The 15,924-nt window shown below is 32.1% G+C and overlaps 1 protein-coding gene across 3 annotated transcripts in view; it reads right to left on the bottom strand.

The window, feature by feature from the left end:
• LOC126831976 (alpha-1,6-mannosylglycoprotein 6-beta-N-acetylglucosaminyltransferase A) overlaps window positions 1–15,924 on the bottom strand; it is a 115,142-nt gene that overhangs the window by 80,199 nt on the left and 19,019 nt on the right. For all 3 annotated transcript variants that reach the window (XM_050562642.2, XM_050562644.2, XM_050562645.2), the window contains exons 2-9: window positions 11,075–11,254; window positions 9,205–9,304; window positions 8,023–8,178; window positions 7,062–7,144; window positions 5,960–6,049; window positions 5,032–5,109; window positions 4,589–4,759; window positions 1,229–1,295 (exon numbers count right to left, since the gene is read on the bottom strand). In XM_050562642.2, the coding sequence (XP_050418599.2) occupies window positions 1,229–1,295; window positions 4,589–4,759; window positions 5,032–5,109; window positions 5,960–6,049; window positions 7,062–7,144; window positions 8,023–8,178; window positions 9,205–9,304; window positions 11,075–11,230 (901 nt within the window). In that variant the 5' untranslated portion in view covers window positions 11,231–11,254. The remainder of the gene's footprint in view (window positions 1–1,228; window positions 1,296–4,588; window positions 4,760–5,031; window positions 5,110–5,959; window positions 6,050–7,061; window positions 7,145–8,022; window positions 8,179–9,204; window positions 9,305–11,074; window positions 11,255–15,924) is intronic.

Raw genomic sequence — 15,924 nt, forward strand, 5'->3', positions numbered from 1 at the left:
TTTTAAATTCAATCATCTGATGGCATCAAGACTTGATTACAATCTTATGTTAATAAATGTCTAATTAATAGTTTATATAATATTTAAGGCCTAAAGGAAAGACCTGCAATAGATAGATTTAGCTCTTGCATAATGCCTGTTTAATGGTTTATTAACATGCAACGTTTCAACGATGATCCTCTTGTCTTTATCAAGCATTGTGTTTAAATCTTGTACATGTAGATCATGATGATTTTAGACAAAGATAGGTTGCGAGGCAACGAAACATACGCCCACAGCAGCTAAATTGTCCGGGCAGTCAACAAGAATTGTCACATATTTTTAATTTTCGTAAGGAAACATTTATAATACACTAAAATCTGATTATAAATTTAAAGTCAATCGGATATTAACTTTGGCCTCTTGAGCGTCCACAAGATTTTTCAAAGTGATCAAGGCCCATAACTCTAGCAGTAATTATTGGAAATCGCTGAAAATCAAAAGGCTTCTTCGTCTCATGACCTTAAACACTGTGTATAAATTGAAAGTCAATGATTTTTTGAAGTGATCAAGGGCCATAACTCTGGCAGTAATTATCGGAAATCGCTGAAAATCAATAGGCTTCTTCGTCTCAAGACCTTAAACACTGTGTATAAATTTAAAGTCAATCGGATATTAACTTTAGCCTTTAGAGCGTCCACAAGCAATTGTGGACGCCGGAACGACGGACAGATGGGGGCGACGACAATATTAATATACGACCACATTTAAATGTGGGCGTATAATAATATGGTGGTTTAAAATTGTATTACCGGTAGTCTTGTTTCCTTAACATATGCTGTATTTGAAAAAAAAAAAATCGACTGTCTTTAAATAGGTGGAGAAGCTAGATAGAATGTCCAACTTTATACATGTAACTTTAAGTAAGTATACACAGCAACATTCACTTTCAGAAAAAGGTGAGTGTAATTTATTGATTTAAATAAAACAAAGCTAAATAGCAACTATCTCAAGTTTCTGCTTTTGTGTTTTTTGGGAAATAAAAATCAAGGCATTTTTAAAGGCAAATAGGCTGTAAACCACCAAATCGATAATTTTTTTTACATATTCATAAGGTAAGCCTATCTGAAAATAGTGTCCCAAGCGTCTGGTATATTGATAATGTAGCTAATGGATACATGTATATACTCTCTGCTTGAATAACCAGACAAACACATATTGTTGATTAATTATACTACTAATCACTCACCTTTAAACTGATTTTCTGCAAATTTCCAACCAGATTGTTTTGAAAGGAGACCAAGATGTACCAAAATCTACAAACAGTAATAGAATACAGTCAACGATTTTCCTACTTAATTAAGCATGATTCAATGTCTGATATTAGGCATTATTTAAATGTTTCATACTAGGCATGATTTTAATGAAGTCTAATATTAGGCATACTTCAAATTTTAGAGGCATGTTTTATATACAGTAACTTTTTTATACTTGGTATGATTCAATGTTTGATATAAAGCATGATTCAATGTTTGATACAAGGCATGATTCAATGTTTGATATTAGGCATGAGTCAAATGTTTGATATTAGACATGATTCAATGTTTGATATTAGGTATGATTTGGGCATAATCAAAATGTTTGATTTGGAACATGGATTTAATTTTATTTTCTGAGGGAACATATTTAGTACATGAGTTCTAATTTTTCAACATGTCCCTCGTTTAATATCCAATCTTTGTTTAAAAATTCATAAAAACTGTTTAAAATCACCATAAATCGTTTAATTTGTACTTCTGTCAAGATTAAAGCTGACCATTCAATTTTGATAATGAGTGTCCAATTTACAAGTGTTTAATTTCTCAATCACTCATTATCAAAATTGGATGGTCAGCTTTAAACTGCCAAAAGTACAAATTAGATGATTTTTGGTGATTTTAAACTATTTTTACGAATTTTTAAACAAAGATTTGATATTAAACGAATGTGAACGAAATTAGTGCTAGATACACAAGATTAAATGATACCTGGGTTACAGTGTTGAATGTGTTGGTAGATTGTGAGCTAATTTAGATACTGAACATTGATTTAAATGTTTGATATTAAACATGATTTAAATATTTGATATTAGACATACCTACATGTTCATCTCTACATTTCAATTACAAAATCATGTCTTAAGCAAACATTGAAGCATTGAAAAATGGAAATGGTCAGTCTACATTTGTTGATGAAACAGTTTTATTTTATCAATCACTTGGACGACAGATGAAAAAACATTGTATAGACCAAATACAAACATTGTCAGCCTTTCAATATAATATTGATTTCTCTCTGGTTCTACCAAAATAACATTTATATTCTATTAATTAATCATGACAAGTTTGTTGCTTAGCTGAAGCTAGTAAGAAGAAATGAACTAAATAAAAAGACTGGCAATAAACACATTGGACGTTTTTTTAATAATTTAAGTGCCTCTTGTAGACTTAGCTTCATTACTTAAAAGAATTTTCCAAGTACAGTTTTAAAGAGCGGTTCCCATTTGGTCGATAGACTTAGCTTCATTACTTAAAATAATTTTCCAAGTACAGTTTTAAAGAGCGGTTCCCATTTGGTCGATTCTTAATAATGGTTCAGAGAAACATTTTCGATTGTAGTTATATCATGTGTGCTATGTTGGATATGTGCTAAATCTGAGGACAAAGATACTGTCCATCCAAGGAATATGCTTGAGAATTGGAATCTGAATTAAGAGTAGGCAGTAGCACTGCTGCCTGGACAAAATTTCCCTCATAGCACACTGTATGGTGTATGCCCGTCTTCATTAACCCAGTTGGTGCAGAAAAGTAGGATGTTAAGCCATATTTCATTCCATTGTTTAATTATCTATATTTTACAATTTAGTCTGTATGTTGAAATTAAATTGGTGCACGATGATGACATTTTAAATAACATATACAACTCAGACAGAATTGACAGTAAGATTCAAGGAAATCCCATACGCAAAGAATTTTTGATAAGCAGGTGGCAATTTTGAAATGATATAACATAATTATAGATTGCAATGGAGTTTTATGTCTTTGTCAGAATGAACACTGCCATTGGAACTACTTTCAAGTTCCCGGATTAAAAATGGTGGCACCCATGAAGACGCCTGTGAAGAGTGTTTTATCATACATAATACAAAACTTTCAATGTCTGATGCATGTACATAAAAAAACCTTTACAGTATGAATTCAAAATAAGAATAACCTAGTACGTACTGCTGCTGTCCAGGCTAAAATACTCCCATAGCTAATTGTATGGCGTATGCCTGTCACCATTAACCCAGTCGATGGAGATAAGGACGTTAAATCCTATTTCATTTCATTTCAAAATAAATGTAGTTTCAAGCATATTTTTTTCATAACTTACAGAGTAAGATGGCCCATTTTATGTTTTTTCAACGATTAATGTGAAAAGTTGTGGCACATGCTATGAGTCCTAATATGTAAAATCTGAATACAGATTTGGGGGTCTGCTAAGATTTGTAAACTGTCCCAAAGGGTCTGTGAGTGGTAAAGGCTTTGATTACCATCTATTTCATAATTAAGTCTCCTGTATATTATTGCTAAAATAGTCGCTCAAATGGTATAATAAGTACTGGTATATATGGTAAGTGATTTATCTGTGTGTGTGAATAGCTGTAGTCTGTGTGCTGTGTGTGTGAGTGGTTGTATATGTTGTGTAGATAGCATGGTTGGGTTTGTGGGTGTTTGATAGTGTGTATGGGCTTGTGGCTATAGTTCCTTTTTGTACTAAGAGGTTGATTTGTCTCTTTGTAATTGCTTTGTTAAAACGTTATTTAACATTTATAAAATTTATTTGTACCTTGTAGTTTATTATTTTCAGTTAATAAAATATTACATGTTCATATATTAGAGAGACTGTATAATATCTTATAAATATTTTCAAACAAAATTTACGGTGAATGTGAATGTGTTGATTTTGGGGCACAACGTAAGAACAATTTGTCTGAAATCAATGAAAAATATCCATTTCTATATAAACATTGAATGCATCATAATGGCATATACATGCGCTTATTCCTTAAACTACTGCCTTGGATGACTAAATTTTTTAGGTGATTTAGTTAAACTTCCAGAATATCACATTTTATGGTAAAATTGAGTCAACTTTCCAGAATATGACTGGTCAGAAAATCAGAGATTAAAGCTATGATTAGCATTAGTCCACTATTGAAAATATGGGCATGACTAAACTAATGACAGGCTGATACATGTAGCTCTCTAACCGATCTAACAATACTTAGTGGGCATATAAAAAGGGAACTTAACATGAAAAAAAACATAGGGAAGCTAACATGAAAAAATAACCAGGGAAGCTAACATGAATAAAAACATGGAAGCTAACATGAAAAAATAACCAGGGAAGCTAACATGAATAAAAGCATGGAAGCTAACATGAAAAAATAACCAGGGAAGCTAACATGAATAAAAACATGGAAGCTAACATGAAAAAATAACCAGGGAAGCTAACATGAATAAAAACAGAAAAGCTAACACGAATAAAAACAGGAAAGCTAACAAAAAAAGAAACTAACGGTTACCTTTTTTTTGCTCCTGTTAGCCATATAATCATGTTTACTTAATCTTGTAGCAGCTGCCGACCATCGGCTCCACATTCGTGTAATTCTCATACGTATCCAGGCATATCCCTGTCTCTCATTGGGGTCTATTAATAACTGCATTAAACTGTTTAAACTGACATTAATATTTGCCTAAAAAATATATGTGAATATCTCTATTTTTAAATTAATCATTAAGCGCTTTTTACGCTTACCCTTAAAACTATATTTTTCACATTAATCATTATGTTTTAAGGAAAGGAATTCTTGAAATACTTAATTTCATGGCATTTAAATTGAATGACAGTAAAATTCTCTAGCCAGTCAATTTCACTGCCAAAAAGTCACTACTGTCAGTTAAGTCTGAAACCAGGGTCCTATTTGCTATGTATTTTACTTTTATTAGTTATTATATAAATACTTACATTGTTAGCAGGACCGCCATCTTTTAGCTTTAATTGTTTAGAACCACTCCAAGCTTTTTTAGGACAGAAACCTTCAACCTATTGCATCAAGATAAAGCTTAAAGTAATTCAAAAATGCTTTATGCAAGATCTAAATCTGCCTATTGCAGGTCGTTTTTCTAGCTTCAAATTATTATTTTGACATTATAATCAACAATCTAGATAATCGAATGATGGATTAGATATTAAATGGATTAGAACCTCTGCACCATTTAATAATTTAATGTTAAAACGAAAGATCAAGGCTTTGCTTATTATCATTTAACACAGCAACTGTTGGGGTATTTTTAAAGATACATTATGTAAGATTTAGATAAAGGGCTAGCCAATCTTGCTATAATAGATCAAAAATGAATAATTTGAAACTTTCATTTAAATTACTCAATTGTGAGTGAAGATATTAGCCTTTGAGGGTTTGACAAGACGTGTGCAATAATTTCAACCACCGTACTGGTTGCTCAAAGCTAAGTCTCGCTCCTCAATTTTTAAATTAAAATATGACTGAACTATTAAATTTTAAATTAATAATGTAGATAACATTTCAGGCCTAAAGAAAAACCTGCAATAGGCAGATTTAGCTCTTGCACAATGTATGTTTAATCAGGGAAACTGACAATGATGTCCAAGCCTATGACTTTCTGTTGAGAAAAACACTTAAGTTGAATTAAGAGAAGCTTGCTTTGTGCTTATGATTAAAAGTTTGCCATATGTCACGCTTGATACCACACAGATATTGGTCTAACAACTATTCAGATAATTGTGTAAGAAGTATAAGATTTAAATCATGCGGAAGTAAACCTTACAAATCATGGTTACTCATATTAAATTATACCTCAAATATAGGCTCTATAATAAATCATATAACCATGTTATAATTTCATCTACTAACCTCGCTTAAATACATAATAAAGGAACAGTCAGAACCATCTACACCATACGAAGCATAACAATTATCTGATTTCCACATTTTGCTCATCCACTGAAAATTATAAAGAAAAGAAAAAGAGATACATTGGATTTAATGTCCACTTGACACAAACTCAGTTTTATGGTATAATTTTATATTATTTACAGCAGCTTTGCCTTGATAAACCAGCGGTTGCCATGTACGATACACCCAAATTTTGCAAGAGATGGATAGAGAAGAAGTTAAAAAAACATGACTCTTCGTACAATCAGGGGACATAATCGAAGAAGTTAGGGTCTGATATGAATAAATAAGGACAGAAACCGAGATCTTTGGGTTATAAACATATATTTTAAATTTCATCAAAATTGGATAAATATTGTGACCTCTGGAGGGTCCACAACCTCGGTATTACATTGCTGTCACAATATTTCAACATAGTTATTAGTCTAGTGAGACATTAAATGACATCTTGCAGAAAGAGAGAGTGAGAGAGAGAGAGAGTGAGAAATGGGGTTTAACTTCCACTCGACACAAACTAGGTTATTTCAATAATTTGTTAGCGCATAGGGGTCTTTAGCAGTGGGAGGAAACCGGACGACCCGCAGAAAACCCACAAAGTTAGACTGGCGGTCCTTCTCCTTGTCAAGTACAACCGGGGGATTGAAACAACGCCAGTTGACTCAATGACAGACCTTATGATACAGCGAGCACATGCTAACCCTACGGCCATCCAACCCCCCCATCTTGCAGAAACCACAAGATGAACCAATATATATTGTCCATTTACACGAAATCTAGGCCTGTTTGTCTGAACCCAAAAATGGATGCAAACCAATTTGCTTCAGTTAATTTGCTTTGGGTAATTTGAATAGGAAGTAAAATACAATGTTGATAGGATAATGTGTCATGTAGGAGGTATCTATCAGAATTCTCTGGGAATATATATTTACATGTTAGAAAGAATTTATCAAAATTCTCTGGCAATATATACTTACATGTAAGAAAAAAAATATCAGAATTCTCTGAGAATATACTTACATATAAGAAAGAAATTATAAGAATTTTCTTGCAATATACTTACATACATCTTAGAACGACAATTGGGATACATCTTAATATCTTCTTCAGTAAGGATGCATTCTTCTTTGATTCCCATTATTAAATCTAAAATAAAACAATGTCAATAATTGCCTCTAAAGTGACTAAACATAAAGATTGTCATATATTATTTGACTCAACTATTCAGATTTCAGAATAAAGATCCATAAAGCCCCAACGATACAGATGGCCAATAATCGTTTCCCAGATTTTAATTAAACATACATTATGCAAGAGCTAAATCTGCCAATTGTAGGTATTTCTTTAGGCCTGAAATGTTATCTAAATCATTAATTAGATATTAATTAACTTATCCAAACCATAATCAATTCTCGATGTCATCGCTAGCCTGCGATATTTACTGGATTAGAATCCGATCTGCTGCTCATTGATGATTACATTAAAAACTGGATAATTGAGACTATGTTTTTTATCCTACCGACTTTAGTATTGATGAACAAGTCTAGGCCAAAAATTCAAAAATTTCTAAAATGATAAATTCAGCCACTACCCCCTTTTCCGATTTCATGGCATCGTACAGACTACTCTGAAACTTTTGAAAAAATTCTATGTTTTCATGAAAAGTATATAAATATCTGATCTATACACCTCTTGCCACATTGCCATCTTTCCTATCTCCCTCACGCTCACGATTTCTATCCTCAGTCTCTCATTACAACATTATGATCTGTAGTAAATGATGATGATGTTTCATAGTAAAATGCGACTTTGTTCTTCAAGGGATTGGAATAAGATGCTGGTTTCTGGAATGGGGTCACAACCAACAAAAGGTTGGGAATCACTGGCCTAAGAGATCAAAATGACCATGTGAGTTCTGAGATATTTTGAAGGTATTTTGTCTCTTTTGTGGGGGTAGAAATAGACGTATACTGTATACCACAGTCCTTTCGCGATACTATTGTAATTTAGGAACACAATCAAACCTTTAGCCAGTATGAAAGAAGCTTGTTTGTCTTTTGATGAAATGTTTTGTGTGTTGTTAAGCATAGTCCCATTGGTCACAACATTAAGGAAATTCTCCAATCGGTGTAATCTTTCCAACATACTTTCTAGAAGTACTGCCATTGTCTTTTTCAAATCTGGAGAAAAAAAAAGAGGTATTTTGGCAAAAAAACATTTTTATGATTTAACATCCTCTAAAAAAACAAGGTTATTTGAAAATTGAGTGGCTTTTCGGTGGCTGAGTGGTGTGATGTATTCGCCTCATAATATCATATTTAAATTAAATGCATCTAATATTGGGTCTTGGTAGAAAAAAAACTATTTAATTTAGGGTCTTGCTAAAAAAAACGACTATTTCATCGAAGGATCTTGATAAGAAAAAAACCTATTTAATTTAAGGGTCTTGCTAAAAACGATCTACTTTATTTAGGGGTCTTGCTAAAAAAAAAATCTATTTAAAAGTGTGCTAAAATTAACTAAAAAAAATACTGAAAAAAAAACAAATCTATCTAATTCAAGGGTTTCGCTAAACAACATATATTTTTCAGTTGTGTGATTTTATCATCACACAAGTTGTTCCAATTAACAAACCAGTTTTCAAGGTTTTATAAGATCATGAGCAAGGACCAAAGGTAATAGAGTAATAAAATAGAGTAATACTAACAGATTGTAGTACTGAAAAAAACAGGGCCCTGTTTCTCGAAATCTTAACTAAAGTTAAAATCCAAATTTTAGTAGATACTTCAATTTTGATTGGCTAAGCACTAAAATCAACCTAGTATTATCCAATCAAATTACTAAAATATGGATTTTATCGTAGTTAAAATTTCGTGAAACAGGCCCCAGATTGTAGTCTGATAGAATTGATCAAAGCATTTTTAAGGCATATCAATGGCCTGACGCTGTCAATGGCCTGAGGAAAAGGTTTAATAAAGAGAGAGAAATGGGATTTAACATCCGTTCGACCGAAAGCTAGGAAACTGGAGGACCCGAAGAAAAACCACGTCACTTGACTCAATGACAGAGCTTATGATTCAATGCGCATGCGTTAACTATTTGGCGCATTAACCATTCAGCCCCCACCCCCCTAGGTTTAATAAAACAGATTCTTTAGCATTACATGCAGGAAATTTCCATAAAAATTTGTTTTATTAATTTATTACCATAAGCTGTAAATCGTCCAGCATAAGGTCCATCCACCATGTTGCCATTTTCATTCGCTAAAGCTTTCACATACTCTTCACTTAGACGAATAATTTCCATCTAAAAAAAAACATTCAGCATTATCAGCAATTATCAAACACATTGTTTAAATTGATATCAATCAGATCAGAAGTAACAAATATGTAAAATGATAGCAATCAGCAAATATCCAATGCTCAATGTCTTCTTTAATTGAAGTTATACTTCGATCAGTGTAAAAAAAAACAATTTTTTAGGGGTTTTTTTGTTTTGATTCAGTATCATATTGATTTAAATACCTGGTAATCAACAAAATAATTAATGACTGACAGGTAAAGGTATTGTTTATCTAAAATATTAAAACATTGTTCAACCAATGATGAGGTGTAACATAAGGAATTAAAGTCCTGATGTGCCTTGGGCATTTTTTTGCAAAATAATAATAATATTAAACAATTAAAAACTTAATTCCTAAGAACTAACAATTAAACTTCTTGATAAATGAATGAAATAAATTAAATAAAATTAGGTAAACATCCTACTTTTGTATATACATATACAAATATCCACAAAGGAAGCAAAATACAAGCTTATAGGTCAAACCAAATTAATTTTTCATCCTACAGGGTCATGATAAACAAGAAATGTTTTACCTAAAATTTCAAAATTTCAAAATGTGGAACTAAAAGCTTTTGAGAAAAGCAACCATTGGGCAATGTATTTCGTTTTTCGGGCATAAACATCAGAGAATGGGAAACATTAAGTTGTTTTTTGTTTAACATATTTTTGCAAAATAATAATAAATTCATCACTGTTTAAACATATGCAAGAGGTAAATCTGCCTATTGCAGGTCTTTCTTTGCGCCTGAAATGTTATATAAACTATCAATTAGACATTTATTAACATGAAAAGATGATATTTACTCTCGATACCATCTTATGCGTACGATTTTCATTGGATTTGAATCCGATCTACTGTTCAACGCCCATTGATGATTAACCACAAAAATGGACAGTGGTAAAAATGACAATCGAGGCTACAATGATCTTAAAATAAGGTTTTCTTGGCTTAGTAGAGCGAAGCAATTTGACAGAAATTTTCAGCATTATTCCGTTTACATTATCTAGCTTTTAAATTTGATAGTGAGAACTGCCAGCTCTTTATCTAATCTTCCATAATGTATCTTTAATCCTTGCTAATATGTACTCAGATTAATTATTTAACATTTAATTAAAAAAATAAAATAAAAAAAACCAAGGCTAGATAATGTCCGGGCTTGAATTTAATCCGATTTAAAAAAAGGCCTATCAATAAAATTTCGTAGACAAATAAAATGGTGGTATTCCTATTAAAGATTCTTCGTTCACAATATTGTAGTTTGCAAGTTCTTCCTATAGTGCTAAAATGGTGCATCAGGACTTTTTAGGGCTTGAATATTAGGCCTAAACAAAGAAAAACTTAATTCCTAGAATCTAACAATTAACTTTCTTAATAAATGAATGAAATGAAAACAGCTCTTGATTGAAATAAAATTAAATAAAATTAGGTAAACATCCTACTTTTCTGTTCCAATCTTTCTAATGAATACAAACATAAGTCGTGCAATGTGCTATAGTGAAAGGGAATTTTGCGACTTTCTGCATACTCATCATCTTTTAAGTGCACGCTAAACATGTACACAAGACGCGAGTCTTTCCTCACATTCAAATGACTAAACATTGTTTCTTGCCTGGCTCTCCAACTCACACCACTGCCAAGGGGGAAACCATGCTAGAAAATCCTTACTCACTGAGCCACTGTGACACCCTAATATAATTTTTTTTTTCAAACAAAAATTGAGCAACCCATACCTTGAGTACTTCGCTTTCTTTCTCCGGCCTGTCATTGTAAATAAGTGTGACGTTAACAAGGGCAGCAGACCATATTACACATATTACTACCAATAATAACCAGAAACGACGGGAAAAGCTACTGCGGCAAAACAACCTCCATAAGGCCTTTTTCATTTTTCATCCACTTCTCAACATCCTCTGGAAAATGAATGACAAATGTTCATATATTATTAGAGATAAACAATTGATCAATATAAGGGCGGTAACAATATACTGCGACATGTTTTTTGTGATTGGTAATAAAAGATTTATTACATATGGAATTGAACACAACATCAAACAATATTTAACTGATATTCATGTTATATTACAACAACTATAACTATATTGCGACATGTTTTTTGTGATTGGTAATAAAAGATTTATTACATATGGAATTTAACACCACATCAAACAAAATTTAACTGATATTCATGTTATATTACAACAACTATACCTGTTCGAAACTATTCAAAGATAACAAAGACATTATGATTTTGCAATTTTATTATGCTAGTTAAAACCCTTGACTCAAAGAGTAATGTATTCCATAGGTTTGGTACAGTGTATGAGAAGTATAAAGTCTATAGTTGGGTACCACAAGATGTAGTTCATGCTGGGACAGAAGATTTCTTTGGGGGACATAAGAAACAAGCATTGAGGAGAAATAGTCTGGTGTTTCACCTTTCTGACATTTGTATTTTGTAGGCTAAGCAGTGAATTTGGAACTTACATGTAATTCTGATTTTCACTGGAAGCCAATGTAAATCCTTTAACAGTGGTGTGATATGGCAATTTCTACTAGATTGGCACGCAATTCTAGTCGCAGTATTTTTCACAAGGCTATATTGAAGTAGTCTATTCTGGATAAGATTAAAGATCGAATCAGCACATGTGCTGCAACTTTTGTAATCAAATGGTAGATTTGACCAATGGGCCTCAAATGAAAGAGTTATTAAACGTCCCTCCATGAACAATAGTAAATTTCAACATATTTTACAAAGTTCTATAAAGAACTAGGTCTATCTTGTTCACAAGATTTCATAAATTTGAGTGCCAATGGGTTATAACTCCACAAAATATTCAATAGGATTCCTCCTTAGGCCAAGCTTTTTTAAAATAACGTTTTCATGTATTGCGTTCACAAACTTTAAATTAACAGCCAAAATATGAAAAGCAATGGGCATTATTCAAGAATGTTGTAATTACTGAAGCCTAAACTTCAAAATTTATAAATAAATATTGTCGCTGAGAAATGAAAACCTCATAAGTCCGACAATTTTCAAAAACGTTTTTTTTTTCATTATTTAGCATCAGAAATAGATAACCTGTTAACTAAGAGGTACTTTCTCCTATAACGATTAGTTTCTTTTTTGGCCCGACATACATCGGCATACACGTATGAATAATCACCATCTAACAAAATATTAATGCAATTTACATGTATCTAAAAGGGGCTTTCGACAGCTGGAATTCGAAATTACAAGTAGGCCGTAGCGCCTCTATCAGGGAAAAATTTCCTCCCTCATTCCACAATGTATGATATAATTAAGCCTGTCCTTATTAGCACAGTCGTTCTGTTAGATTTGTAAACAACATCTATGAATTTGAAAAAGATTGAATGATAACTTTGTTGTTAAAGCATTCATAAGGCTAATTCACGAAAGTAAATTGTTGAATTTCAATAGGCTGCTTTGTTTTACAAATTGAATATAAATTTGTCAGAGCATTCACAAGGTTTAATAAATTTAAACAAGTGCCAGAACTTTAGAAGTAATTAATGAAAACTGTTGAAATTCAATATATTTCTTTGTTCATGATTTCAAATAATGCATATAAATTTAATACAGATTAGTTGATAAATTTAGTCTGTATTACAGCTGATACAATGGAAAATAAAAAGGCAAATTCATTGATGAATTGACATAGATTTATAGCCAACCTTCTAGTGTATTGATGGTAAAAATTATTGATTTCCAAATGTCAAAAATCTTTAAACATACTAACAGACAACCCTGTCACACATGTAACTATAAATGTTGACACTATTACCTTCAACACAAGCAGTATCCTCATTTCTCATCCAAATCTTGCTAGCCAATAACTCTGTATAGATCTTAGCTTGACTTCTATAAACAAACAGTAACTTATTTATACGCACGGAGAACTAGTGGTTGTTTTGTACTACTATAGTCAATTAATAAATCACTGACACTGTCAATGTTAATAATGATATAATAATTACTGAAATTTCGAGTTTCCAATGTATGTACATATACAAATATCCACAAGGAAGCGAAATACAAGCTTATAGGTCAAACCAAATTAATTTTTCATCCTACAGGGTCATGATAAACAAGAAATGTTTTACCTAAAATTTCAAAATTTCAAAATGTGGAACTAAAAGCTTTGGAGAAAATCAACCATTGGGCAATGTATTTCGTTTTTCGGGTATAAACATCAGAGAATGGGAAACATTAAGTTGTTTTTTGCTTAACATATTGTAAATTTATATTGTTTTGTAATTGTGTAATTTTATTAAAAATAACCAACCATCACAGCTTTGTGGAAAATTGGTTTTGGTTAATGATTGATTCATTCTGAAAATTTGGGTGACAAAGAAATTTTTCGGGCAAATAGCCTCAGCACCCTCCCATGCCTATGAAAGCAACACAGCATTTTTGATTTTTTTAAAATCATTCTTTGTTTCTCCAAATATACTATAACAGGACAACAAATTTTACTACATCAGAGCTACTAAACCATTATTGCACTGTATCGCGGAATCAACCACTGAGACTTACGATTCAATTTTAGCATGGATTAAGCCATAAAAAATTAGATATTGGTATCATTCAATATAGTGTTTTATTAGAAGTTTGTAATCATAAGGCAAGGTTAAACCAATTCAATTTTTTGTTCTAAGGGGACAGGCAATGAAACATGCCCACAGCAGCTAAATCGTTCGAGCAGTCAACCAGAGTTGTCGCATATTTATTCTTTTGTAGGTAATGGGAGCAATTACAAGACAATTTCATACAGACCAGGTTATAATTTTTGTTGTTTGAGGATTCACAAGGTTCTACAAACTGAGAGTTCACAATAATGCATATAAATTTCACAAATATCAGATGATAACTTTTGGCGTTAGAGTGTTCAAAAGGTTCAATAAAGTGAAACAAGGGCCACATTTCTTGATGTAATAAACAGACATTGAAATTAAAAAGGTTTCTTCATCTCACTAATGCAAACAAAATATATAAATTTTAAAACAATTGGATAACATCTTTTTGACGGATATGGATGGAAAGACGGACAGACGAATGGACCAACAGACTGATGGATGGGGGTGACGGCAATATACATCCACATGGAAAATGTGGGCGTATAAAAAGCCACACAACTCTCATGAAAATTGTTTTATTTAGAATTTTAAAATCTGAAACTGTGGAACTAAAAGCTTTTGAGACGAGTATGCAACCAAGCATTTTTGATTTTTAAATCATTCTTTTTTCTCCAAGAAACCAGACACAAAATTTGAATTGATTATTTCATTCAATCTTGTTAGGTGAATCAATGAATAGGACTAACTCTAAAAGGTTTATAATTATAATATACTTGTAACACTTAAGTAAATAAGCTGTCAATCAAGCTATCACATGTTTATAGCCAACAGAATGAAAACCAAATAGATTGGAGTGTGGCGGGGGGGTGGGGGGGGACTAGTAATTAAAGGGACAAGTTCATGTCAATTTCATGTCAGACCCCCCAAAAAATGTCAGTGTTATGAGAAATAAAAAACTTTTCTTTACTGATCATTCAGAATTCTCTAAGCCTACCGGATTTGTGAAAATGTCTATATTTTTTTGGTTGTTATAAATGTCATCTTTGAGTCTGCGTTTATGGATTGGAATAGGTGGGTACAGCATATGATTATTAAAAATTCCCATACTGTTGACGCGAAATTGCTAACTGATGTGAAAATTGAGACTACAGGTTTCACATAAATTTACCTGTCACTTTCCAAAAAGCTATAAGGATTCGCAATTGGACAAAAACAAGCGAACGCATATTTCAAACATGTGAATTGGATCTGCTCCTTTAATTTCATCAAAAGTTCTTTCCTGGAACGATGCATCCATGGAAACAAAGTGATCTCCGTACGCTAGCATTTTTTTAAAGCGTAGAATGATTAAAATGTACATTTGCCCCCATTTCAAATGATTATCCAAGAACTCCATCCACCAATCTATTTATGTTTAATGATCCACTATAGATACCAACACTGACTCAACCATCGCACACAATATACAGTAGATCAAATTGATAAATAAAAAAATAAAAAACCCTACCTACCAACCCTACACTATTTTCCATCCGTTACCTGAAACAACACTTTTCTTTTTTGGCCTCAGAGAATACATGTATTTCCAAAGAACAGATTTTATATCAAGTCTAGTTTAAAATATTGGAATATTTTGATGAAGATAAGTGATAATTTACACTTAAAGGACAATATTGGTGCCAGTCATTATAATAGAGCTGGTTAAACACATTCCAAATATAATTTTAACAAAGAGATAATTGCTACGATAACTGAGTAATACAGGTTTCCTGAATCGGAAGTGATGAACGCCAAAGGAAAACACGAGTCATCTCTCTATATAACTAACTGATGTGACGAGTGATAACAGATACACAGCCGAATTTCTGTTCACTAATAATTCCTTCGAAGACCAAAAGTTGTTACATGTATATGGGACTGTAAGAGGATACCTGACAATTCAATAAAGTAATTGAATGTCATTAGATAAGAGAACACAAGAAAA

This window comes from Patella vulgata, chromosome 9, assembly GCF_932274485.2.
Source record: "Patella vulgata chromosome 9, xgPatVulg1.2, whole genome shotgun sequence".
Classification (NCBI taxonomy): Eukaryota; Metazoa; Mollusca; class Gastropoda; family Patellidae; genus Patella; species Patella vulgata.